Raw genomic sequence first — 25,413 nt, 5'->3', positions numbered from 1 at the left:
GATGAAGAGGAAGGTTGTGATGAAGAGGAGAGGAAGGTTGTGATGAAGAGGAAGGTTGTGATGAAGAGGACAGGAAGGTTGTGATGTAGAGGAAGGTTGTGATGAAGAGGAGAGAAGGTTGTGATGAGAGGAAGGTTGTGATGAAGAGGAGATGAAGGTTGTGATGGAAGAGGAAGGTTGTGATGAGAGTAGAGGAAGGTTGTGATGAAGAGGAAGGTTGTGATGAAGAGGAAGGTTGTGATGAAGAGGAAGGTTGTGATGGAGAGGAGAGGAAGGTTGTGATGAAGAGGAGAGGAAGGTTGTGATGAAGAGGAAGGTTGTGATGAAGAGGAAGGTTGTGATGGAGAGGAGAGGAAGGTTGTGATGAAGAAGAAGGTTGTGATGGAGAGGAAGGTTGTGATGAAGAGGAAGGTTGTGATGGAGAGGAAGGTTGTGATGAAGAGGAGAGGAAGGTTGTGATGGAGAGGAAGGTTGTGATGGAGAGGAAGGTTGTGATGAAGAGGAGAGGAAGGTTGTGATGGAGAGGAAGGTTGTGATGGAGAGGAAGGTTGTGATGAAGAGGAGAGGAAGGTGTGATGAAGAGGAAGGTTGTGATGAAGAGGAAGGTTGTGATGAAGAGGAAGGTTGTGATGAAGATGAGATGAAGGTTGTGATGAAGAGGAAGGTTGTGATGGAGAGGAAGGTTGTGATGAAGAGGAAGGTTGTGATGGAGAGGAAGGTTGTGATGAAGAGGAAGGTTGTGATGAAGAGGAGAGGAGGTTGTGATGAAGAGGAGAAGAAGGTTGTGATGAAGAGGAAGGTTGTGATGGAGAGGAAGGTTGTGATGGAGAGGAAAAGGTTGTGATGGAGAGGAAAAGGTTGTGATGAAGACGAAGGTTGTGATGGAGAGGAGAGGAAGGTTGTGATGAAGAGGAGAGGAAGGTTGTGATGAAGAGGAGAGGAAGGTTGTGATGAAGAGGAGAGGAAGGTTGTGATGAAGAGGAGAGGAAGGTTGTGATGGAGAGGAAGGTGTGATGAAGAGGAGAGGAAGGTTGTGATGAAGAGAAGGTTGTGATGAAGAGGAAGGTTGTGATGGAGAGGAAGGTTGTGATGGAGAGGAAAAGGTTGTGATGAAGAGGAAGGTTGTGATTGAGAGGAGAGGAAGGTTGTGATGAAGAGGAAGGTTGTGATGAAGAGGAGAGGAAGGTTGTGATGGAGAGGAAGGTTGTGATGAAGAGGAGAGGAAGGTTGTGATGAAGAGGAGAGGAAGGTTGTGATGAAGAGGAGAGGAAGGTTGTGATGGAGAGGAAGGTTGTGATGAAGAGGAAGGTTGTGATGAAGAGGAAGGTTGTGATGGAGAGGAAGGTTGTGATGGAGAGGAGAGGAAGGTTGTGATGAAGAGGAGAGGAAGGTTGTGATGAAGAGGAGAGGAAGGTTGTGATGAAGAGGAGAGGAAGGTTGTGATGAAGAGGAGAGGAAGGTTGTGATGAAGAGGAAGGACATTCTGACTGAATCAATGAAAAACAGGAGAAATACTTACAAAGAACATGGAGAGGGTCCGTCTGGCGTGAAGTTTCCTCTGGACGGACAGACAGACAGACAGACAGACAGACAGACAGACAGACAGACAGACAGACAGACAGGCAGGCAGGCAGGCAGGCAGGCAGACAGGCAGGCAGGCAGACAGACAGACAGACAGACAGACAGGCAGGCAGGCAGGCAGGCAGACAGACAGACAGACAGACAGACAGACAGACAGACAGACAGACAGACAGACAGACAGACAGACAGACAGACAGACAGACAGACAGACAGACAGACAGACAGACAGACAGGTCAGACAGACAGACAGACAGACAGACAGACAGACAGACAGACAGACAGACAGACAGACAGACAGACAGACAGACAGACAGACAGACAGACAGACAGACAGACAGACAGTACACTTTTAAAGCAGTGGTTCCCAAACTGAGGTCCGGGGACGCCCAGGGGTCCTTGAGGGAGTTCCCAGGGGGTTCCCAGCTAAATGATAACTAGGAACCAAATGGACCCTTATGGGTCTGTAACTCTAGTGTACAAATGGAACCAAATGGACCCTTATGGGTCTGTAACTCTAGTGTACAAATGGAACCAAATGGACCCTTATGGGTCTGTAACTCTGAGAGTGTACAAATGGAACCAAATGGACCCTTATGGGTCTGTAACTCTACTGTACAAATGGTCCATAAACATTTGAGGGGAGCTATTAGTGTAGATTTTCATCCTACTAGAGACCTCTACAGTTCTCTACATCCTACACAAACATTACATTCCCAGACAATGAATGGAGAGTTTCACGTCGTAGTGTCGTGATGAAACACTAGGCTTTCAATGAACCCATTCTAGACGGAACCCCTCTTGGTGTTTGAAGCATCATGTTATGCTTTAGCTACATTGAAAAATAGCAGATCTACAAGCTCATAGCGCGGCACTCAGTGCCACACTATGAGCTTGTAGATCTGCTATTTTTGAAAAACCTTTAAAATGCGGCACAAATCTTTCAATATATATTCTTTCAGAGTGAACGTTTTTAACTCAAATCTTCGCTTCTGGGGGGGTCCATGCCTGGAACAACATATTTTCAGATGGGGGTCGGTGGCAGTGGCGTGCACAGACATTTAGAGGGGCAGGTGCTCAAGTTAAAAAAGGGCACCTTGTGCAGCGCGTGGAACCGGCCGGTTGCCTTAACCCATTTTGGGCGGGAACCCCTTTTGGTGTTAGCATTATGTTATGCTTTAGCTATTGAAAAATAGCAGATCTACAAGCTCATAGCGCGCCACCGAGTGGCGCGCTACGAGCTTGTAGGTCTGCTATTTTTGAAAAATCAAAAAAAAAAACATTGCCAAAAGGGCAGGGGGTGCTCTAGCACCCCCTAGTGTCTATCTGTGCACGCCACTGGTCGGCGGCCAATTACATTATGATTTTTGGGGGTCCTTGACGTGACATAGTTGAAACATAGGGGTTTCAGAAAACTGTCAGGATTTAGAAGACATTGTAGAATCTTTTCTCAGGTCTAAATGGGTTAAAGTGGGCGATAAAAGGAAGACAAATCTCTATTATATCACAATAACTGCATCAGGAGGCTGTCTATTGGGGGGAAAATCACACCTGTGTGAAGTGAGGGGCGCTCTTATCATCTTACAACATCGAGGACAAAACAAACATTACATTCTGTTCATTGAACCTGTCTTTAGGAGGAGGGGCTAAACCTGTCTAAAGGAGGAGGGGCTAAACCTGTCTATAGGAGGAGGGGCTAAACCTGTCTATAGGAGGAGGGGCTAAACCTGTATATAGGAGGAGGGGCTAAACCTGTCTATAGGAGGAGGGGCTAAACCTGTCTATAGGAGGAGGGGCTAAACCTGTCTGTAGGAGGAGGGGCTAAACCTGTCTATAGGAGGGGCTAAACCTGTCTATAGGAGGAGGGGCTAAACCTGTCTATAGGAGGAGGGGCTAAACCTGTCTGTAGGAGGAGGGGCTAAACCTGTCTATAGGAGGAGGGGCTAAACCTGTCTGTAGGAGGAGGGGCTAAACCTGTCTGTAGGAGGAGGGGCTAAACCTGTCTGTAGGAGGAGGGGCTAAACCTGTCTATAGGAGGAGGGGCTAAACCTGTCTATATGACGAGGGGCTAAACCTGTCTGTAGGAGGAGGGGCTAAACCTGTCTATAGGAGGAGGGGCTAAACCTGTCTATATGAGGAGGGGCTAAACCTGTCTATAGGAGGGGCTAAACCTGTCTATAGGAGGAGGGGCTAAACCTGTCTGTAGGAGGAGGGGCTAAACCTGTCTATAGGAGGAGGGGCTAAACCTGTCTATAGGAGGAGGGGCTAAACTTGTCTATAGGAGGAGGGGCTAAACCTGTCTATAGGAGGAGGGGCTAAACCTGTCTGTAGGAGGAGGGGCTAAACCTGTATATAGGAGGAGGGGCTAAACCTGTCTATAGGAGGAGGGGCTAAACCTGTCTATAGGAGGGGCTAAACCTGTCTATAGGAGGAGGAGCTAAACCTGTCTATAGGAGGAGGGGCTAAACCTGTCTGTAGGAGGGGCTAAACCTGTCTTTGAGGGGCTAGCACCCCTCAAAGACAGAGATACAGGCAGGCAGAAGAGCGCCCCTCACTTCGCACAGGTGTGATTTTTTTTAAACTATTTTGAAAACATTTAGAAATTGTTCAACTAGTAAACACCTGCACGCACACGCACGCACACACGCGTGAACGCGCATGCACGCACGCACGCACGCACGCACGCACGCACGCACGCACGCACGCACGCACGCACGCACGCACGCACGCACGCACGCACGCACGCACGCACGCACGCACGCACGCACGCACGCACGCACACACACACACACACACACACACACACACACACACACACACACACACACACACACACACACACACACACACACACACACACACACACACACACACACACACACACACACACACACACACACACACACACACACACACACAGTTACCAGGGTCTGGTTGGCTGACAGCATGGTGGCGTTGCTGTTGGCCTTGGCGTGCTCTCCTCTGATGGGAACCAAGGGCATCGTTCCAAACCTCTGCTTGGAGATGTCCGACGACGAATGGCGTCGCAGCACTGGAGGGGGCGGAGCCTGGTCGTTCTGGGGGGAGAGGGGGGGGGGGGTAATCTGATTAGTTGCAATCATCATATAGAAGGTTAATGTCATACAATCATCATAATTGTTAATGTCATACAATCATCATAATGGTTAATGTCATACAATCATCATAATGGTTAATATGTCATACAATCATCACACAAACAAGGGTCTAAATTATTTTCGCTCCTACGCCACCAAAATGTGGAACACCCTACCAACAGTCATTAAGACATGCGAATCCCTTGACTTCTTCAAAACCGCTCTCAAAGGGCACCTACGGACGGACGGCTGAAATTCAAAACTGGCCCCCGTAAAACCGTTTGCTTTACCTGAGCTCTGAGGAAGCTGCTGATCCAACCCCACAGCTCTGCTTCAGACAGACAGCACAGGAAGCTGGGAGGAAACACACAGGAAACGGTGAGGCAGGTTTATGTCATTCCAACCCAGAGTAATCTAGTAAGAGACTGGTGACACGCTTTGATCTCACCGCAAAGCGGGTGCCTATGGGTGATAGTTCCAAACATTGCTCCTATGGCTGGAACTATTCCATTGAGATAGAATGAGCACTTCCGCATTCCATTGTTACAATGAGAGTCAACGGGAGTGTCATTACTCTCTTACTAGATTACTCTGTTCCAACCATAGACATATAACCCATTCTGGGCGGGAACCCCTTTTGGTGTTAGCATTATGTTATGCTTTAGCTATTGAAAAATAGCAGATCTACAAGCTCATAGCACGCTACGAGCTTGTAGGTCTGCTATTTTTGAAAAATCAAAGAACGAGTGACAAAGAAACATAGCTTTTTCAGAAAACTGTCAGGATGTAGAAGACATTTTTAGAATCTGATCTCAGGTCAAAATGGGTTTAACGTAGACGCCCCTCTCTGCCTCTGGAGCGCAACGAGCTCAACGAGGCTCCCCCCCCGCGGAAGGAAGCATGAGCGTGCGTCACAGAGCGGTGCATTTTCGGGTCTGTAAGTCCCGGAAAAAGATGCGCTGTGATGTGTGGCTGGCTGGGTGCGTCTTGAGCATGAAAACAGCATGGTTGTTTTTCAACGCCTGTGCGCAACCTAACACACACACAAACACACACACACACACGCACATATTAACTCTATATATGATGATTTCGGGTGTCCCAGTACAGTACAGTACAGTACTCAGTACTCTCAGAACTCTGTCATTTCTCAACCGTTTCGGACGCGGGGCTGCTCGCCGGAACTGGCCCGGTACCCGAGTGCGTTCCTGTGGGTCTGGAACTCCCCCCCCCCCCCCCCCCCCACGGAATTGCACCACTCACTTCATACGGGTGTGATTTTTTAAATATCTATGATTCCAACTCTTCACGCGTAGAATGCTAATTCTACTGCTTTGCTACTGAAAATAAGTGTCAAACAGTAATATTTGGAAATCAATTCTTAGGTGAAGTATTTAGACAGGTACATGGGTATCTTAGTGAAGTATTTAGACAGGTACATGGGTATCTTAGTGAAGTCACTATTTGTCACTGGACGATGCAAAAACGCTAATCCACGCCTTTGTTTTTTCTCGGCTTGATTACTGCAATGCACTTTTTTCTGGATTGCCTAAGAAATCAACTGACAGATTACAACTTGTCCAAAATGCAGCAGCCAGAGTCTTAACACTTTGATTGCTGGAAGATCTCAACAGGCCTATTTGGATGTTGCTGCCATTTAACATTGCACAAAGGCCTTGTTCGGGGGCCCACAGTAAAATGTTCTCTTATAGCGAGAATCACACGCCTACATCAAAAGAAAGCTGAACTTGTCCACTTCAATTAAAAAAATACATTTTGATTTTACCATGTTCCATTCGGGAGATATTGACCTTTTTGCAACACCTGCATTTGCCTGGAAGTGGTTATCTTGAACAGCGAGCAGAGTTATGGATGGTTTAAAGTCAGAGACATTGACAGGCAGATATAAAATTGAACCCAATAAATATCCTATACATCCTATACACCGAATGAAAGCCCTGAATGTGTACTTTTACGAGGAAAACAGTAAACATTGATCCCATCTACAGTTAGACAGTAATTGGTTATTGAATGCAGCTTGTGCCCACCAGATAACTTCAGAGAAGACATGGACGTGAACTCCTCAATATTCACAAAATAAGGCCTATAGCGACATATAAATACTATATACCGTATGAAACAGAAGACTCTCTGCTTTCATAAGGAAAAAAATTGTACTGTAATAATAAAAAATCACACCCCTGTGAAGTGAGCAGTGCAACTCTACTTCTCTACTTATTCACTACAGCTCGCTATATACGGACTGAGACAGAAAGTCATGTAAAGCTTTTATTTACAGTTTGGTCTGTAAACTTCTACTGTAATAATAAAAATCACACCCCTGTGAAGTGAGCGGTCAAACTCTGTTCTCTACAGCTCGCTATATACGGACTGAGGCAGAAAGTCATGTAAACCTTTTATTTACAGTTTGGTCTGTAAACTTCTACTGTAATAATAAAAATCACACCCCTGTGAAGTGAGCGGTGCAACTGTTCTCTACCATTGCACCGCGCAACTGTAGAGAACAGTTGCACCGCTCACTTCACAGGGGTGTGATTTTTATTATTACAGTAGAAGTTTACAGACCAAACTGTAAATAAAAGGTTTACATGACTTTCTGTCTCAGTCCGTATATAGCGAGCTGTAGAGAACAGTTTGACCGCTCACTTCACAGGGGTGTGATTTTTATTATTACAGTAGAAGTTTACAGACCAAACTGTAAATAAAAGCTTTACATGACTTTCTGTCTCAGTCCGTATATAGCGAGCTGTAGTGAATAAGTAGAGAAGTAGAGTTGCACTGCTCACTTCACAGGGGTGTGATTTTTTTATTATTACAGTACAATTTTTTTCCTTATGAAAGCAGAGAGTCTTCTGTTTCATACGGTATATAGTATTTATATGTCGCTATAGGCCTTATTTTGTGAATATTGAGTTCGGGTCCATGTCTTCTCTGCAGTTATATCTGGTGGGCGCAATGTGCATCCACCCAGTATCCAATTTATGACAAACTGTACATGGGATCAATGTTTACTCTTTTCCTCGTAAAAGTACACATTCAGGGCTTTCATTCGATGTATAGGATGTATAGCATATTTATTGTGTTTATTGTTATATCTGCCTGTCAATGTCTGACTATAAACCTTCATAACTATGCTTTCTTTTTGATGATGATGATGATTGCCGCCTCGCCTAATCTATCTCACTGCTTTCATTGTTTTGATCGCAGTAACATTGGGGGGGGGGGGGGTCATGGGCACATTGGGCAGCAAAAGTCTTGATCCGTACGGCTATAAAAAGTCCCATTCCACCGTTCGGTTCAGAACTATAGTATAACGGTGAGACGCGTTGTCATCAGCTGATTTTGTTTTTCAAGCTAGTGTAGGGGAACATGCCTGGGCATGCTAGCCTGGCACGGCCAGACTCATAGCGAGGGTTCACTGATGTTTCCTCCGGGGAAGAATCTTCAGTGAATCCCCGCTATGAGGCTGGCCAAGCCAGGCTATGGGCATGCAGCTTGGGGGCGATGGAGGGAAAAAAAAGCGTCACCCGGCTGTGATGTCGACGAGAAGGAAAAAATGACTTCCACAGATGACAACACCACGGTTTAGGTCGCGGAAAAGTTCGTTATACATTACACCCGGGTCGATTACGTCCCCGACGCGTTCATTGCGGTCTTATCACTACAATTATAATGAATAAAAAAGCGTTACAATCACACGTCTGAGCGATCTCCGATTATGACGGCTCTGCATGGCGATACGTGATCCACCAACGGAACACTGTCTTGTCGTGGCGGCCCCTCGATACTGTAGTTAGTTCGTAGTATTGTAGGCTCGGGGATCGTTTGGTCGCTACAGTATGAAGAAGGAAACATGCATCTGTCCATGTGTGTTGCAGACGTTGCATTGCAATGCCGATCTGGTGCATATGTGTTCAGGCAGCGTTCCGTTCAGCGTTCGTCATTTTTTTCCCCGAGAGACAGAGGAGAGCATGTACCCCCTCGCAAGATCCTCCTCCTGGAGAAACAGGAGGGGAGGGGGGAATCAAATGTCCGAGGTGGAAAGCCTGGTGAGGCGAGGTTAGGTGAAATGTGATTCTTTTCAAACACAGACTAGATCGGCATGGGCGCAGCCATTACACTGGCTTCTACACGTAAAGCGGCCCGCCCTCCTGTTTTCAGGAGGGGAGGGGTTTTTTTTTTTTTTGTTTTTTTTTCTGATCACGTGAGCTGGACTAAGCAGCAATGATAGGGCGATGGTTCTTCATTGTCCGGGTGGGTAAAAAGATGAATGAAAGTATGCTATAAAAAAGTGATTGAAACGTATTGATACGTGATCCGCACCCGACGTTTGATTAATTGATAACGTATTGATACGCGATCCGCGTTGGGAGTGTTAACTAGAACTAAGATGAGAGAACATATTACTCCAGTCTTGGCCTCATTGCACTGGCTTCCGGTTGTTTTTAGGATTGATTTTAAAATTATTTTACTTGTTTATAAAGCTCTCAATGGTCTCGCACCTTCCTACCTACATGACTGCCTGCCGAAATATGTCCCAAACCGCCCCCTAAGGTCTTCCACTGCTGGCCTGCTCGCTTTGCCTAAAAAAAATGGCAACTAAAAAATACGGGGAAGCAGCTTTTTGCTTCTACGGGCCGACGGCGTGGAACAAACTCCCACTGTACCTTCGACAGGCAGCCTCTGTAGACATTTTTAAAGCTCAGCTCAAGACCCACTTCTACACCCTTGCTTTTAATTGATTTATTTGTCTTTTAAAAAAAATGTTATTCATGTCCTCACTGTATTGTTTATGCCCTGCCTTTCTTTTCTTTTTTGTGTAAAGCACTTTGAGCTGCATTTCATGTCATGAAAGGTGCTATACAAATAAAGTTTTATTATTATTATTATTAAGTATTTAGACAGGCGGGTACCATCCTAAAGTCGGCTCTTCGGTGCTACTGAAAATTTCTGACGAGCCAAAATCATTTGGGCACTACAGCGGTAAAATAGGAGTATGAATCACTACAGCGGTAAAATAGGAGTATGAATCGGCCCTAAGGCAGAACACTACAGCGGTAAAATAGGAGTATGAATCGGCCCTAAGGCAGAACGCAGCAGATCTACAAGCTCCCTACACGTACACGTCTGTCCTCCTTTCTGTGTCGCCTTCACTGGCTTCTGGTTTCTGCCTGCATGGAGTTCAATGACCCCTCCGTACGGTCCACCCCGTAACCGTCAGGATACCATCCACCCCTTCCTGTATTCTCAGATCAGCTAACACAGGACGTCTGTCCCTCCCTTCTCTAAAACACCCTGGACAACGCTCCACACGTCCCTAAAACACCCTGGACAACGCTCCACACTTCCCAGACTCTTCTCCCTTCTCTAAAACACCCTGGACAACGCTCCACACGTCCCAGACTATTCTCCCTTCTCTAAAACACCCTGGACAACGCTCCACACGTCCCAGACTCTTCTCCCTTCTCTAAAACACCCTGGACAACGCTCCACACGTCCCAGACTCTTCTCCCTTCTCTAAAACACCCTGGACAACGCTCCACACGTCCCAGACTCTTCTCCCTTCTCTAAAACACCCTGGACAACGCTCCACACGTCCCAGACTCTTCTCCCTTCTCTAAAACACCCTGGACAACGCTCCACACGTCCTAGACTCTTCTCCCTTCTCTAAAACACCCTGGACAACGCTCCACACGTCCCAGACTCTTCTCCCTTCCCTAAAACACCCTGGACAACGCTCCACACGTCCTAGACTATTCTTCCTTCCCTAAAACACCCTGGACAACGCTCCACACGTCCTAGACTCTTCTCCCTTCCCTAAAACACCCTGGACAACGCTCCACACGTCCTAGACTCTTCTCCCTTCTCTCTGTAGCCTACAGATCATTGTAATGATTGGATCAAACACAGTAAGGCCTCTATAGGTTGACAGATCCATAGTTGTTCAAAAGCAGCAGAATACTTACAGCTGGTGTTTGTCTATCATCACCGTGAATCCCCATCTGGAATCAAACAACAGCTTTATTCATACTGTACACTGACATTACTGTATGACATCACTATATCACATGGAACTGCAATTAAACTGAAACTGAAATATAATTTATCAAATTACAGTATGTGACAGTAAAAACAGAGACTGACCAGTACCTAGTTGGTGTAGATACCATACCATACCATACCACCTTTATTTATATAGCACATTTAAAAACAACAATGTTGTACCAAAGTGCTTTACAGTAAAACATTAAAAAACACAACTTCATTGAAAAACCACAAACAACATGCACAGTGTCACATTAAACATACAAACATATCATACTGTGCTTGGAAATGCCAAAGAATAAAGGTAAGTCTTGAGGCATGATTTAAACACCTGGAGGGTGGGGGCGTGTCTTATGTGCAGAGGTAAACACCTGGAGGGTGGGGGCGTGTCTTATGTGCAGAGGTAAACACCTGGAGGGTGGGGGCGTGTCTTATGTGCAGAGGTAAACACCTGGAGGGTGGGGGCGTGTCTTATGTGCAGAGGTAAACACCTGGAGGGTGGGGGCGTGTCTTATGTGCAGAGGTAGACACCTGGAGGGTGGGGGCGTGTCTTATGTGCAGAGGTAAACACCTGGAGGGTGGGGGCGTGTCTTATGTGCAGAGGTAAACACCTGGAGGGTGGGGGCGTGTCTTATGTGCAGAGGTAATTTAAACACCTGGAGGGTGGGGGCTTGTCTTATGTGCAGAGGTAAACACCTGGAGGGTGGGGGCGTGTCTTATGTGCAGAGGTAAACACCTGGAGGGTGGGGGCGTGTCTTATGTGCAGAGGTAAACACCTGGAGGGTGGGGGCGTGTCTTATGTGCAGAGGTAATTTAAACACCTGGAGGGTGGGGGCGTGTCTTATGTGCAGAGGTAAACACCTGGAGGGTGGGGGCGTGTCTTATGTGCAGAGGTAAACACCTGGAGGGTGGGGGCGTGTCTTATGTGCAGAGGTAAACACCTGGAGGGTGGGGGCGTGTCTTATGTGCAGAGGTAAACACCTGGAGGGTGGGGGCGTGTCTTATGTGCAGAGGTAAACACCTGGAGGGTGGGGGCTTGTCTTATGCGCAGAGGTAAACACCTGGAGGGTGGGGGCGTGTCTTATGTGCAGAGGTAAACACCTGGAGGGTGGGGGCGTGTCTTATGTGCAGAGGTAAACACCTGGAAGGTGGGGGCGTGTCTTATGTGCAGAGGTAAACACCTGGAGGGTGGGGGCGTGTCTTATGTGCAGAGGTAAACACCTGGAGGGTGGGGGCGTGTCTTATGTGCAGAGGTAAACACCTGGAGGGTGGGGGCGTGTCTTATGTGCAGAGGTAAACACCTGGAGGGTGGGGGCTTGTCTTATGTGCAGAGGTAAACACCTGGAGGGTGGGGGCGTGTCTTATGTGCAGAGGTAAACACCTGGAGGGTGGGGGCGTGTCTTATGTGCAGAGGTAATTTAAACACCTGGAGGGTGGGGGCGTGTCTTATGTGCAGAGGTAAACACCTGGAGGGTGGGGGCGTGTCTTATGTGCAGAGGTAAACACCTGGAGGGTGGGGGCGTGTCTTATGTGCAGAGGTAAACACCTGGAGGGTGGGGGCGTGTCTTATGTGTAGAGGTAAACATAGATATATATAAACACTAGATGGCTCAAGGCGGAGTTTCTGACGTCGTTCACCCGGCAGCCATCTTACTTCGGGGCTACAGTACAGTATGTTCAATGGCAGCTCAAACAGAAACAGTCATAACTCCCTCAAATCTTGACGGATTTACAAACGGGTTGGTTTATTACAAACGTTGTCAACGTGGCTATGATTTAGGACGCGTATCTGCTTAATTTATGTTTTTTATATGAACGTCGTATAAAATCATATACATATGCGGACGTCTCTGACGTTTATAACAAACCAAACCGTTTGAAAATTGAGCAAGTTATGGTCATTTAAGAGTACATGCCCCATAGACACAATGTTATGTGTCCCGAGGTAAGATGGCCGCCACGTAACGACGTCACTCTCCATTGGCCAACAGCGCGGGTGAGCTATCTAGAGTTTATATATATCTATGGAGGTAAACACCTGGAGGGTGGGGGCTTGTCTTATGTGCAGAGGTAAACACCTGGAGGGTGGGGGCGTGTCTTATGTGCAGAGGTAATTTAAACACCTGGAGGGTGGGGGCGTGTCTTATGTGCAGAGGTAAACACCTGGAGGGTGGGGGCGTGTCTTATGTGCAGAGGTAAACACCTGGAGGGTGGGGGCGTGTCTTATGTGCAGAGGTAAACACCTGTCTTATGTGCAGAGGTAAACACCTGGAGGGTGGGGGCGTGTCTTATGTGCAGAGGTAAACACCTGGCGGGTGGGGGCGTGTCTTATGTGCAGAGGTAAACACCTGGAGGGTTGGGGCTTGTCTTATGTGCAGAGGTAAACACCTGGAGGGTGGGGGCGTGTCTTATGTGCAGAGGTAAACACCTGGAGGCTGGGTGCGTGTCTTATGTGCAGAGGTAAACACCTGGAGGGTGGGGGCGTGTCTTATGTGCAGAGGTAAACACCTGGAGGGTGGGGGCGTGTCTTATGTGCAGAGGTAAACACCTGGAGGGTGGGGGCTTGTCTTATGTGCAGAGGTAAACACCTGGAGGGTGGGGGCGTGTCTTATGTGCAGAGGTAAACACCTGGAGGGTGGGGGCGTGTCTTATGTGCAGAGGTAAACACCTGGAGGGTGGGGGCGTGTCTTATGTGCAGAGGTAAACACCTGGAGGGTGGGGGCGTGTCTTATGTGCAGAGGTAATTTAAACACCTGGAGGGTGGGGGCGTGTCTTATGTGCAGAGGTAAACACCTGGAGGGTGGGGGCGTGTCTTATGTGCAGAGGTAAACACCTGGAGGGTGGGGGCGTGTCTTATGTGCAGAGGTCATTTAAACACCTGGAGGGTGGGGGCGTGTCTTATGTGCAGAGGTAAACACCTGGAGGGTGGGGGCGTGTCTTATGTGCAGAGGTAAACACCTGGAGGGTGGGGGCTTGTCTTATGTGCAGAGGTAAACCCCTGGAGGGTGGGGGCGTGTCTTATGTGCAGAGGTAAACACCTGGAGGGTGGGGGCTTGTCTTATGTGCAGAGGTAATTTAAACACCTGGAGGGTGGGGGCGTGTCTTATGTGCAGAGGTAAATACCTGGAGGGTGGGGGCGTGTCTTATGTGCAGAGGTAATTTAAACACCTGGAGGGTGGGGGCTTGTCTTATGTGCAGAGGTAAACACCTGGAGGGTGGGGGCGTGTCTTATGTGCAGAGGTAAACACCTGGATGGTGGGGGCGTGTCTTATGTGCAGAGGTAAACACCTGGAGGGTGGGGGCGTGTCTTATGTGCAGAGGTAAATACCTGGAGGGTGGGGGCGTGTCTTATGTGCAGAGGTAAACACCTGGAGGGTGGGGGCGTGTCTTATGTGCAGAGGTAAACACCTGGAGGGTGGGGGCGTGTCTTATGTGCAGAGGTAAACACCTGGAGGGTGGGGCCTTGTCTTATGTGCAGAGGTAAACACCTGGAGGGTGGGGGCTTGTCTTATGTGCAGAGGTAAACACCTGGAGGGTTGGGGCTTGTCTTATGTGCAGAGGTAAACACCTGGAGGGTGGGGCCTTGTCTTATGTGCAGAGGTAAACACCTGGAGGGTGGGGCCTTGTCTTATGTGCAGAGGTAAACACCTGGAGGGTTGGGGCTTGTCTTATGTGCAGAGGTAAACACCTGTAGGGTGGGGGCGTGTCTTATGTGCAGAGGTAAACACCTGGAGGGTGGGGCCTTGTCTTATGTGCAGAGGTAAACACCTGGAGGTTGGGGGCTTGTCTTATGTGCAGAGGTAATTTAAACACCTGGAGGGTGGGGGCGTGTCTTATGTGCAGAGGTAAACACCTGGAGGGTGGGGGCATGTCTTATGTGCAGAGGTAAACACCTGGAGGGTGGGGTCTTGTCTTATGTGCAGAGGTAAACACCTGGAGGGTGGGGGCGTGTCTTATGTGCAGAGGTAATTTAAACACCTGTAGGGTGGGGGCTTGTCTTATGTGCAGAGGTAAACACCTGGAGGGTGGGGGCGTGTCTTATGTGCAGAGGTAAACACCTGGAGGGTGGGGGCGTGTCTTATGTGCAGAGGTAAACACCTGGAGGGTGGGGGCGTGTCTTATGTGCAGAGGTAAACACCTGGAGGGTGGGGGCTTGTCTTATGTGCAGAGCTAATTTAAACACCTGGAGGGTGGGGGCTTGTCTTATGTGCAGAGGTAAACACCTGGAGGGTGGGGGCTTGTCTTATGTGCAGAGCTAATTTAAACACCTGGAGGGTGGGGGCTTGTCTTATGTGCAGAGGTAAACACCTGGAGGGTGGGGCCGTGTCTTATGTGCAGAGGTAATTTAAACACCTGGATGGTGGGGGCGTGTCTTATGTGCAGAGGTAATTTAAACACCTGGAGGGTGGGGGCGTGTCTTATGTGCAGAGGTAAACACCTGGAGGGTGGGGGCGTGTCTTATGTGCAGAGGTAAACACCTGGAGGGTGGGGGCGTGTCTTATGTGCAGAGGTAAACACCTGGAGGGTGGGGGCGTGTCTTATGTGCAGAGGTAAACACCTGGAGGGTGGGGGCGTGTCTTATGTGCAGAGGTAAACACCTGGAGGGTGGGGGCGTGTCTTATGTGCAGAGGTAATTTAAACACCTGGAGGGTGGGGGCTTGTCTTATGTGCAGAGGTAATTTAAACACCTGGAGGGTGGGGGCTTGTCTTATGTGCAGAGGCAGCTCATTCCAGAGCTTGGGAGCTGCCACTGCAAAAGCTCGGTTCCCTCTGAGCATCAGCCTGGTTTTAGGCACCACCAGGAGAAGCTGGTCAGAGGACCTAAGCGTCCGTGTCGGAGCATAGGGTTTCAGCAGTTCAGTTAAATAAATTGGTGCCAAACCATTCAGACACTTAAAGACAAAGAGCAATACTTTGAAGTCAATCCTGTATCGCACAGGAAGCCAGTGGAGGGAGGCTAGTACAGGGCTGATGTGGTCTCGCTTACGTGTGCCTGTAAGTAACCTAGCAGCGGCGTTCTGGACTAACTGTAGTCGAGAGATGGAAACCTGGTTTAGGCCAATATACAGGGCATTACAGTAGTCAAGGAGGGATGTCATAAAAGCATGAATTACAGTTTCAAACACAGAGCGGGATAGACAAGATTTAACCTTAGATAGCCTCCTAAGCTGGAAGCTCTTTCTTGTCCATCTTTAGGTCAGAGTCGATTTTGAAACCTAGATTGGTGTCAGTTGGCTTTAAGAAGGGCTCAAGGGGGCCTAAAACACCAGGAGGAGACACATGTGCTTGTGTGGGCCCAAACACCATAACTTCAGTTTTGCTGTCGTTGAAGTTTAGGTAGTTTAAAGCCAGCCATGCTTTTACATCCTCAAGGCAAGCAAGGAGTGGTTTTAAAGAGTCAGGATTGTTACGCTTTAGAGGCAAATACATTTGGCTGTCATCAGCGTAACAATGGAAAGAAACACAGTGTTTTCGGAAAATAGATCCTAGATGGAGCAGATACAACATAAACAGAATTGGTCCAAGAATAGAGCCCTGTGGCACTCCACAATGGAGGGATGCTGTGGTGGATGTGGCATCCCCTAGGGTGACACTCTAGATTAGAGTGTTTATAGATTATAGGCTGTATATTAATGTACCTCGTCGGTGCTTTGAGCTTCCTGCGGATGCCGATGTAAACCTTCATGGTTTTCAGAGGCCACTCCTTCTCTGGTTTGATGCTCTGGACAGACAGACAGACAGACAGACAGACAGACAGACAGACAGACAGACAGACAGACAGACAGAAAACCATGTATTAATAGTACAGCAGTGTGCAGACAGAAAGCTGTCAGTGTGAAGTGTTTACTGTCTTGTCCTTCAGGAGGACCAGCTGGTGGTCTGTGGTCTTACCTTCTTGTCCTTCAGCAGGACCAGCTGGTTGTCTGTGGTCCAGGACCAGGTGGTCTGTGGTCTTACCTTCTTGTCCTTCAGCAGGACCAGCTGGTGGTCTCGGATCTGGAAGGTTCTGTCCTGGAAGCGGTTCCCCTGGAGCAGCTTGGGAGGTTCCTCACGGCACCGCAGGAGGCCCACCTTCATCACCTCGCTGCGATAGGCTGGAAGAGAACACCATCCTCATTCCTATAGGCTGAAAACATGTCACCTTGCTCCCATAGGCTGGAAGAGAACACCCTCCTCATTCCTATAGGCTGAAAACATGTCACCTTGCTCCCATAGGCTGGAAGAGAACACCATCCTCATTCCTATAGGCTGAAAACATGTCACCTTGCTCCCATAGGCTGGAAGAGAACACCCTCCTCATTCCTATAGGCTGAAAACATGTCACCTTGCTCCCATAGGCTGGAAGAGAACACCATCCTCATTCCTATAGGCTGAAAACATGTCACCTTGCTCCCATAGGCTGGAAGAGAACAACATCCTCATTCCTATTGGCTGAAAACATCGTCACCTTGCTCCCATAGGCTGGAAGAGAACAACATCCTCATTCCTATTGGCTGAAAACATCGTCACCTTGCTCCCATAGGCTGGAAGAGAACACCACCCTCATTCCTATTGGATGTGAAAACATCGTCACCTTGCTCCCATAGGCTGGAAGAGAACACCACCCTCATTCCTATTGGCTGAAAACATCGTCACCTTGCTCCCATAGGCTGGAAGAGAACACCACCCTCATTCCTATTGGCTGAAAACATCGTCACCTTGCTCCCATAGGCTGGAAGAGAACACCACCCTCATTCCTATTGGCTGTGAAAACATCGTCACCTCGCTGCGATAGGCTGGAAGAGAACATGATCCTCATTCCTAGTAGCCTGGGGTCCACCTATGCTTTCTATGGAAGAGGGCAGGCAGCTCCCGGCAGGATCCGCCGGGAGAAACTACACGCAGCTGCAGGACATGAGGCTAATTAATTAGAGCGACAGAGAGAGAGGAGTGTGTGTGTGTAAGGATGTGCACACTCAATTTAACAAAGGTGCAGACGATCAGAAATCAGCAGAGTGAGCGACGTTTGCGCTACTCTATGCCGAATTGAAGTGGACTCGGTCCCAGACTTTTTATTAGCAGCTTACACCCCCCACTTACACCCCACCAGCTTACACCCCCCAGTTTACACCCCCCCAGTTTACACCCCCCACTTACACCCCATTTACACCCCCCCCAGCTTACACCCCCCAGCTTACAACCCCCATTTACACCCCCCCAGCTTACACCCCCCAGTTTACACCCCCCAGTTTACAACCCCCATTTACACCCCCCCAGCTTACACCCCCCAGTTTACACCCCCCAGTTTACACCCCCCCAGCTTACACCCCCCAGTTTACAACCCCCATTTACACCCCCCCAGTTTACACCCCCCCAGCTTACACCCCCCCAGTTTACACCCCACATTTTACACCCGCCAGCTTACACCCCCCCAGTTTACACCCCCGTTTACACCCCCCAGTGTACACCCCCCAGCTTACACCCCCCCAGTTTACACACCCCAGCTTACACCCCCCATTTACACCCCCCAGTTTACACCCCCCAGCTTACACCCCCCATTTACACCCCCCAGTTTACACCCCCCAGTTTACACCCCCCCAGTTTACACCCCCCCAGCTTACACCCCCCACTTACACCCCCCACTTACACCCCCCAGTTTACAACCCCCATTTACACCCCCCCAGTTTACACCCCCCAGTTTACACCACCCACAGTTTACACCCCCCATCTTACAACCCCAATTTACACCCCCCCAGCTTACACCCCCCCGTTTACACCCCCCCAGCTTACACCCCCCAGTTTACCCCCTCCAGTTTACACCCCCAGGCTTACACCCCCCAGTTTACACCCCCCAGCTTACACCCCCCAGTTTACACCCCCCAGTTTACACCCCCCCAGCTTACACCCCCAAGTTTACACCCCCCAGCTTACAACCCCCATTTACACCCCCCCAGTTAACACCCCCCAGTTTACACCCCCCAGCTTACAACCCCCATTTACACCCCCCAGCTTACACCCCCCCAGTTTACACCCCGCAGTTTACACCCCCCAGCTTACACCCCCCATTTACACCCGCCCAGTTTACACCCCCCCAGCTTACACCCCCCAGTTTACACCCCCCAGCTTACACCCCCCCAGTTTACACCCCCCCAGCTTACACCCCCCCAGTTTACACCCCCCCAGTTTACACCCCCCAGTTTACACCCCCCAGCTTACACCCCCCAGTTTACACCCCCCCAGCTTACACCCCCCAGTTTACACCCCCCAGCTTACACCCCCCAGTTTACACCCCCAATTTACACCCCCCAGCTTACACCCCCTATTTACACCCCCCCAGTTTACACCCCCCATTTACACCCCCCCAGCTTACACCCCCCCAGTTTACACCCCCCACTTACACCCCCCCAGCTCGGCCGTGGCTTGTAGTGGCTTGTAAGGAAAATAAGCGACCCCCTTCCCTCACGTGCGTGCGTGCGTGCGTGCGTACCTGTCAGAAGGTTAGCACACTCTCCTTTAGGAACCCTCTTCACCACCAGGTAGGCGGAGCTTGGGTCGGCCATCTTGCACCACTGGAGCGCCTGTTCTAGAACCTTCTCCTTGGGGTGGAGAGGTCGCTCTGAACACACACACACACACACACATACACACACACACACACACACACACACACACACACACACACACACACACACACACACACACACACACGGGCACCGTTTTATATACTTGATTTTACGTCAAATAGCAAAACCTTCACAGCTAGAGGGGTATGGAGTGACTCCTTCTACAGCAATGCCACCCAGGCGTGGAATGCCCTGACCCCTTCCCTCTAAAAAATGCAGATCACTGGCATCTTTTTAAACAGGCCTGAAAATCCACCTTTCAGCCCAAGACAGAGGAAATTATCCTTCCACCTTTAACAGGTAATCACCCCCCCCCCCCACCACACTGAGGAAGTGTTTCTTGACATTATTTAGATTGTGTTGTTGTTTATAGTCTATGAATTGATTAAATGGAAACAACTATTTTTGGTGCTATCCCTTTTGGAACTGAGTGTTTGGCTGTATGCCTCCTCTGATGCTCTTTATTCATTATGTATGCCTCCTCTGATGCTCTTTATTCATTATGTATGCCTCCTCTGATGCTCTTTATTCATTATGTATGCCTCCTCTGATGCTGTGTATTCATTATGTATGCCTCCTCTGATGCTCTTTATTCATTATGTATGCCTCCTCTGATGCTATGTATTCATTATGTATGCCTCCTCTGATGCTGTGTATTCATTATGTATGCCTCCTCTGATGCTGTGTATTCATTATGTATGCCTCCTCTGATGCTGTGTATTCATTATGTATGCCTCCTCTGATGCTGTTTATTCATTATGTATGCCTCCTCTGATGCTGTTTATTCATTATGTATGCCTCCTCTGATGCTGTGTATTCATTATGTATGCCTCCTCTGATGCTGTGTATTCATTATGTATGCCTCCTCTGATGCTGTTTATTCATTATGTATGCCTCCTCTGATGCTGTTTATTCATTATGTATGCCTCCTCTGATGCTGTTTATTCATTATGTATGCCTCCTCTGATGCTGTGTATTCATTATGTATGCCTCCTCTGATGCTGTGTATTCATTATGTATGCCTCCTCTGATGCTGTTTATTCATTATGTATGCCTCCTCTGATGCTGTTTATTCATTATGTATGCCTCCTCTGATGCTGTTTATTCATTATGTATGCCTCCTCTGATGCTGTGTATTCATTTATGTTCAATAAACTTCAATCAATCAATCAATCCGGGTCTGCTCACTTGGTCAGTGAGTGTGAAATGTAGTGTCCTGACAGTCCTCACCCAGCTGTCATAAAGTATGTATGTACTAGTACATTGTGTCCTCACCCAGCTGTCATAATGTATGTATGTACTAGTACATTGTGTCCTCACCCATCTGTCATAATGTATGTATGTACTTGTACATCTTGTCCTCACCCAGCTGTCATAATGTATACATGTACTTGTACATTGTGTCCTCACCCAGCTGTCATAATGTATACATGTACTTGTACATTGTGGCCTCACCCAGCTGTCATAATGTATACATGTACTTGTACATTGTGTCCTCACCCAGCTGTCATAATGTATACATGTACTTGTACATTGTGTCCTCACCCAGCTGTCATAATGTATACATGTACTTGTACATTGTGTCCTCACCCAGCTGTCATAATGTATGTATGTACTTGTACATTGTGTCCTCACCCAGCTGTCATAATGTATACATGTACTTGTACATTGTGTCCTCACCCAGCTGTCATAATGTATACATGTACTTGTACATTGTGTCCTCACCCAGCTGTCATAATGTATACATGTACTTGTACATTGTGTCCTCACCCAGCTGTCATAATGTATACATGTACTAGTACATTGTGTCCTCACCCAGCTGTCATAATGTATGTATGTACTTGTACATTGTGTCCTCAACCAGCTGTCATAATGTATGTATGTACTAGTACATTGTGTCCTCACCCAGCTGTCATAATGTATGTATGTACTAGTACATTGTGTCCTCACCCAGCTGTCATAATGTATGTATGTACTTGTACATTGTGTCCTCAGCCAGCTGTCATAATGTATGTATGTACTTGTACATTGTGTCCTCACCCAGCTGTCATAATGTATGTATGTACTTGTACATTGTGTCCTCACCCAGCTGTCATAATGTATGTATGTACTAGTACATTGTGTCCTCAACCAGCTGTCATAATGTATGTATGTACTAGTACATTGTGTCCTCACCCAGCTGTCATAATGTATGTATGTACTAGTACATTGTGTCCTCACCCAGCTGTCATAATGTATGTATGTACTTGTACATTGTGTCCTCACCCAGCTGTCATAATGTATGTATGTACTTGTACATTGTGTCCTCACCCAGCTGTCATGATGTATGTATGTACTAGTACATTGTGTCCTCACCCAGCTGTCATAATGTATGTATGTACTTGTACATTGTGTCCTCACCCAGCTGTCATAATGTATGTATGTACTTGTACATTGTGTCCTCACCCAGCTGTCATAATGTATGTATGTACTAGTACATTGTGTCCTCACCCAGCTGTCATAATGTATGTATGTACTTGTACATTGTGTCCTCACCCAGCTGTCATAATGTATGTATGTACTTGTACATTGTGTCCTCACCCAGCTGTCATAATGTATGTATGTACTAGTACATTGTGTCCTCACCCAGCTGTCATAATGTATGTATGTACTTGTACATTGTGTCCTCACCCAGCTGTCATGATGTATAAATGTACTTGTACATTGTGTCCTCACCCAGCTGTCATAATGTATGTATGTACTTGTACATTGTGTCCTCACCCAGCTGTCATAATGTATGTATGTACTAGTACATTGTGTCCTCAACCAGCTGTCATGATGTATAAATGTACTTGTACATTGTGTCCTCACCCAGCTGTCATGATGTATAAATGTACTTGTACATTGTGTCCTCACCCAGCTGTCATAATGTATGTATGTACTTGTACATTGTGTCCTCACCCAGCTGTCATAATGTATGTATGTACTAGTACATTGTGTCCTCAACCAGCTGTCATAATGTATGTATGTACTAGTACATTGTGTCCTCACCCAGCTGTCATGATGTATAAATGTACTTGTACATTGTGTCCTCACCCAGCTGTCATAATGTATGTATGTACTAGTACATTGTGTCCTCACCCAGCTGTCATGATGTATAAATGTACTTGTACATTGTGTCCTCACCCAGCTGTCATAATGTATGTATGTACTTGTACATTTTGTCCTCACTCAGCTGTCATAATGTATGTATGTACTAGTACATTGTGTCCTCAACCAGCTGTCATAATGTATGTATGTACTAGTACATTGTGTCCTCACCCAGCTGTCATGATGTATAAATGTACTTGTACATTGTGTCCTCACCCAGCTGTCATGATGTATAAATGTACTTGTACATTGTGTCCTCACCCAGCTGTCATAATGTATGTATGTACTTGTACATTGTGTCCTCACCCAGCTGTCATAATGTATACATGTACTTGTACATTGTGTCCTCACCCAGCTGTCATAATGTATAAATGTACTTGTACATTGTGTCCTCACCAAGCTGTCATAATGTATGTATGTACTAGTACATTGTGTCCTCAACCAGCTGTCATAATGTATGTATGTATGTACTAGTACATTGTGTCCTCAACCAGCTGTCATAATGTATGTATGTACTTGTACATTGTGTCCTCAGCCAGCTGTCATAATGTATGTACTAGTACATTGTGTCCTCAACCAGCTGTCATAATGTATGTACTAGTACATTGTGTCCTCAACCAGCTGTCATAATGTATGTATGTACTTGTACATTGTGTCCTCACCCAGCTGTCATAATGTATGTATGTACTTGTACATTGTGTCCTCACCCAGCTGTCATAATGTATGTATGTACTAGTACATTGTGTCCTCAACCAGCTGTCATAATGTATGTATGTACTTGTACATTGTGTCCTCAGCCAGCTGTCATAATGTATGTATGTACTTGTACATTGTGTCCTCAGCCAGCTGTCATAATGTATACATGTACTTGTACATTGTGTCCTCACCCAGCTGTCATAATGTATACATGTACTTGTACATTGTGTCCTCACCCAGCTGTCATAATGTATGTATGTACTTGTACATTGTCCTCACCCAGCTGTCATAATGTGTGTATGTACTTGTACATTGTGTCCTCACCATTTGTCATAATGTATACATGTACTTGTACATTGTGTCCTCACCCAGCTGTCATAATGTATGTATGTACTTGTACATTGTGTCCTCACCCAGCTGTCATAATGTATGTATGTACTTGTACATTGTGTCCTCACCCAGCTGTCATAATGTATAAATGTACTTGTACATTGTGTCCTCACCCAGCTGTCATAATGTATAAATGTACTTGTACATTGTGTCCTCACCCAGCTGTCATAATGTATACATGTACTTGTACATTGTGTCCTCACCCAGCTGTCATAATGTATGTATGTACTTGTACATTGTGTCCTCAACCAGCTGTCATAATGTATGTATGTACTTGTACATTGTGTCCTTACCCAGCTGTCTTAATGTATACATGTACTTGTACATTGTGTCCTCACCCAGCTGTCATATTGTATGTATGTACTAGTACATTGTGTCCTCAACCAGCTGTCATAATGTATGTATGTACTAGTACATTGTGTCCTCAACCAGCTGTCATAATGTATGTATGTACTTGTACATTGTGTCCTTACCCAGCTGTCTTAATGTATACATGTACTTGTACATTGTGTCCTCACCCAGCTGTCATATTGTATGTATGTACTAGTACATTGTGTCCTCAACCAGCTGTCATAATGTATGTATGTACTAGTACATTGTGTCCTCACCCAGCTGTCATAATGTATACATGTACTTGTACATTGTGTCCTCACCCAGCTGTCATAATGTATACATGTACTTGTACATTGTGTCCTCACCCAGCTGTCATAATGTATGTATGTACTTGTACATTGTGTCCTCAACCAGCTGTCATAATGTATGTATGTACTTGTACATTGTGTCCTCAACCAGCTGTCATAATGTATGTATGTACTAGTACATTGTGTCCTCAACCAGCTGTCATAATGTATGTATGTACTAGTACATTGTGTCCTCACCCAGCTGTCATAATGTATGTATGTACTTGTACATTGTGTCCTCACCCAGCTGTCATAATGTATACATGTACTTGTACATTGTGTCCTCACCCATCTGTCATAATGTATGTATGTACTTGTACATTGTGTCCTCACCCAGCTGTCATAATGTATACATGTACTTGTACATTGTGTCCTCACCCATCTGTCATAATGTATGTATGTACTTGTACATTGTGTCCTCACAAAGCTGTCATGATGTATAAATGTACTTGTACATTGTGTCCTCACCCAGCTGTCATAATGTATGTATGTACTAGTACATTGTGTCCTCACCCAGCTGTCATGATGTATAAATGTACTTGTACATTGTGTCCTCACCCAGCTGTCATAATGTATGTATGTACTTGTACATTGTGTCCTCACCCAGCTGTCATAATGTATGTATGTACTAGTACATTGTGTCCTCAACCAGCTGTCATAATGTATGTATGTACTAGTACATTGTGTCCTCACCCAGCTGTCATGATGTATAAATGTACTTGTACATTGTGTCCTCACCCAGCTGTCATGATGTATAAATGTACTTGTACATTGTGTCCTCACCCAGCTGTCATAATGTATGTATGTACTTGTACATTGTGTCCTCACCCAGCTGTCATAATGTATGTATGTACTAGTACATTGTGTCCTCAGCCAGCTGTCATAATGTATGTATGTACTAGTACATTGTGTCCTCAACCAGCTGTCATAATGTATGTATGTACTAGTACATTGTGTCCTCAGCCAGCTGTCATAATGTATGTATGTACTAGTACATTGTGTCCTCAACCAGCTGTCATAATGTATGTATGTACTTGTACATTGTGTCCTCACCCAGCTGTCATAATGTATGTATGTACTAGTACATTGTGTCCTCAACCAGCTGTCATAATGTATGTATGTACTAGTACATTGTGTCCTCAGCCAGCTGTCATA

General features: G+C 46.9%; 1 protein-coding gene across 1 annotated transcript; it reads right to left on the bottom strand.

Moving 5' to 3' along the window:
• Nucleotides 1-1,519: 1,519 nt before the first annotated feature.
• LOC306918954 (arf-GAP with Rho-GAP domain, ANK repeat and PH domain-containing protein 3-like) lies at nt 1,520-19,347 on the bottom strand (the record flags this gene model as incomplete). The annotated part of the gene is made up of 7 exons (XM_079531792.1): nt 19,228-19,347; nt 16,719-16,855; nt 16,400-16,482; nt 10,682-10,717; nt 4,985-5,048; nt 4,503-4,655; nt 1,520-1,558 (listed from the first exon to the last, which is right to left on the bottom strand). Coding segments are annotated over exons 1-7 (585 nt in total), but the record flags the coding sequence as incomplete, so codon positions are not given.
• Between the last annotated feature and the right edge of the window lie 6,066 nt (nt 19,348-25,413).

Source organism: Electrona antarctica, assembly GCF_951216825.1.
Source record: "Electrona antarctica genome assembly, contig: scaffold_394, whole genome shotgun sequence".
NCBI classification, from domain to species: domain Eukaryota; kingdom Metazoa; phylum Chordata; class Actinopteri; order Myctophiformes; family Myctophidae; genus Electrona; species Electrona antarctica.
The sequence above is the reverse complement of the archived record's forward strand: the minus strand, read 5'-3'. Positions and strand labels throughout refer to the sequence as shown.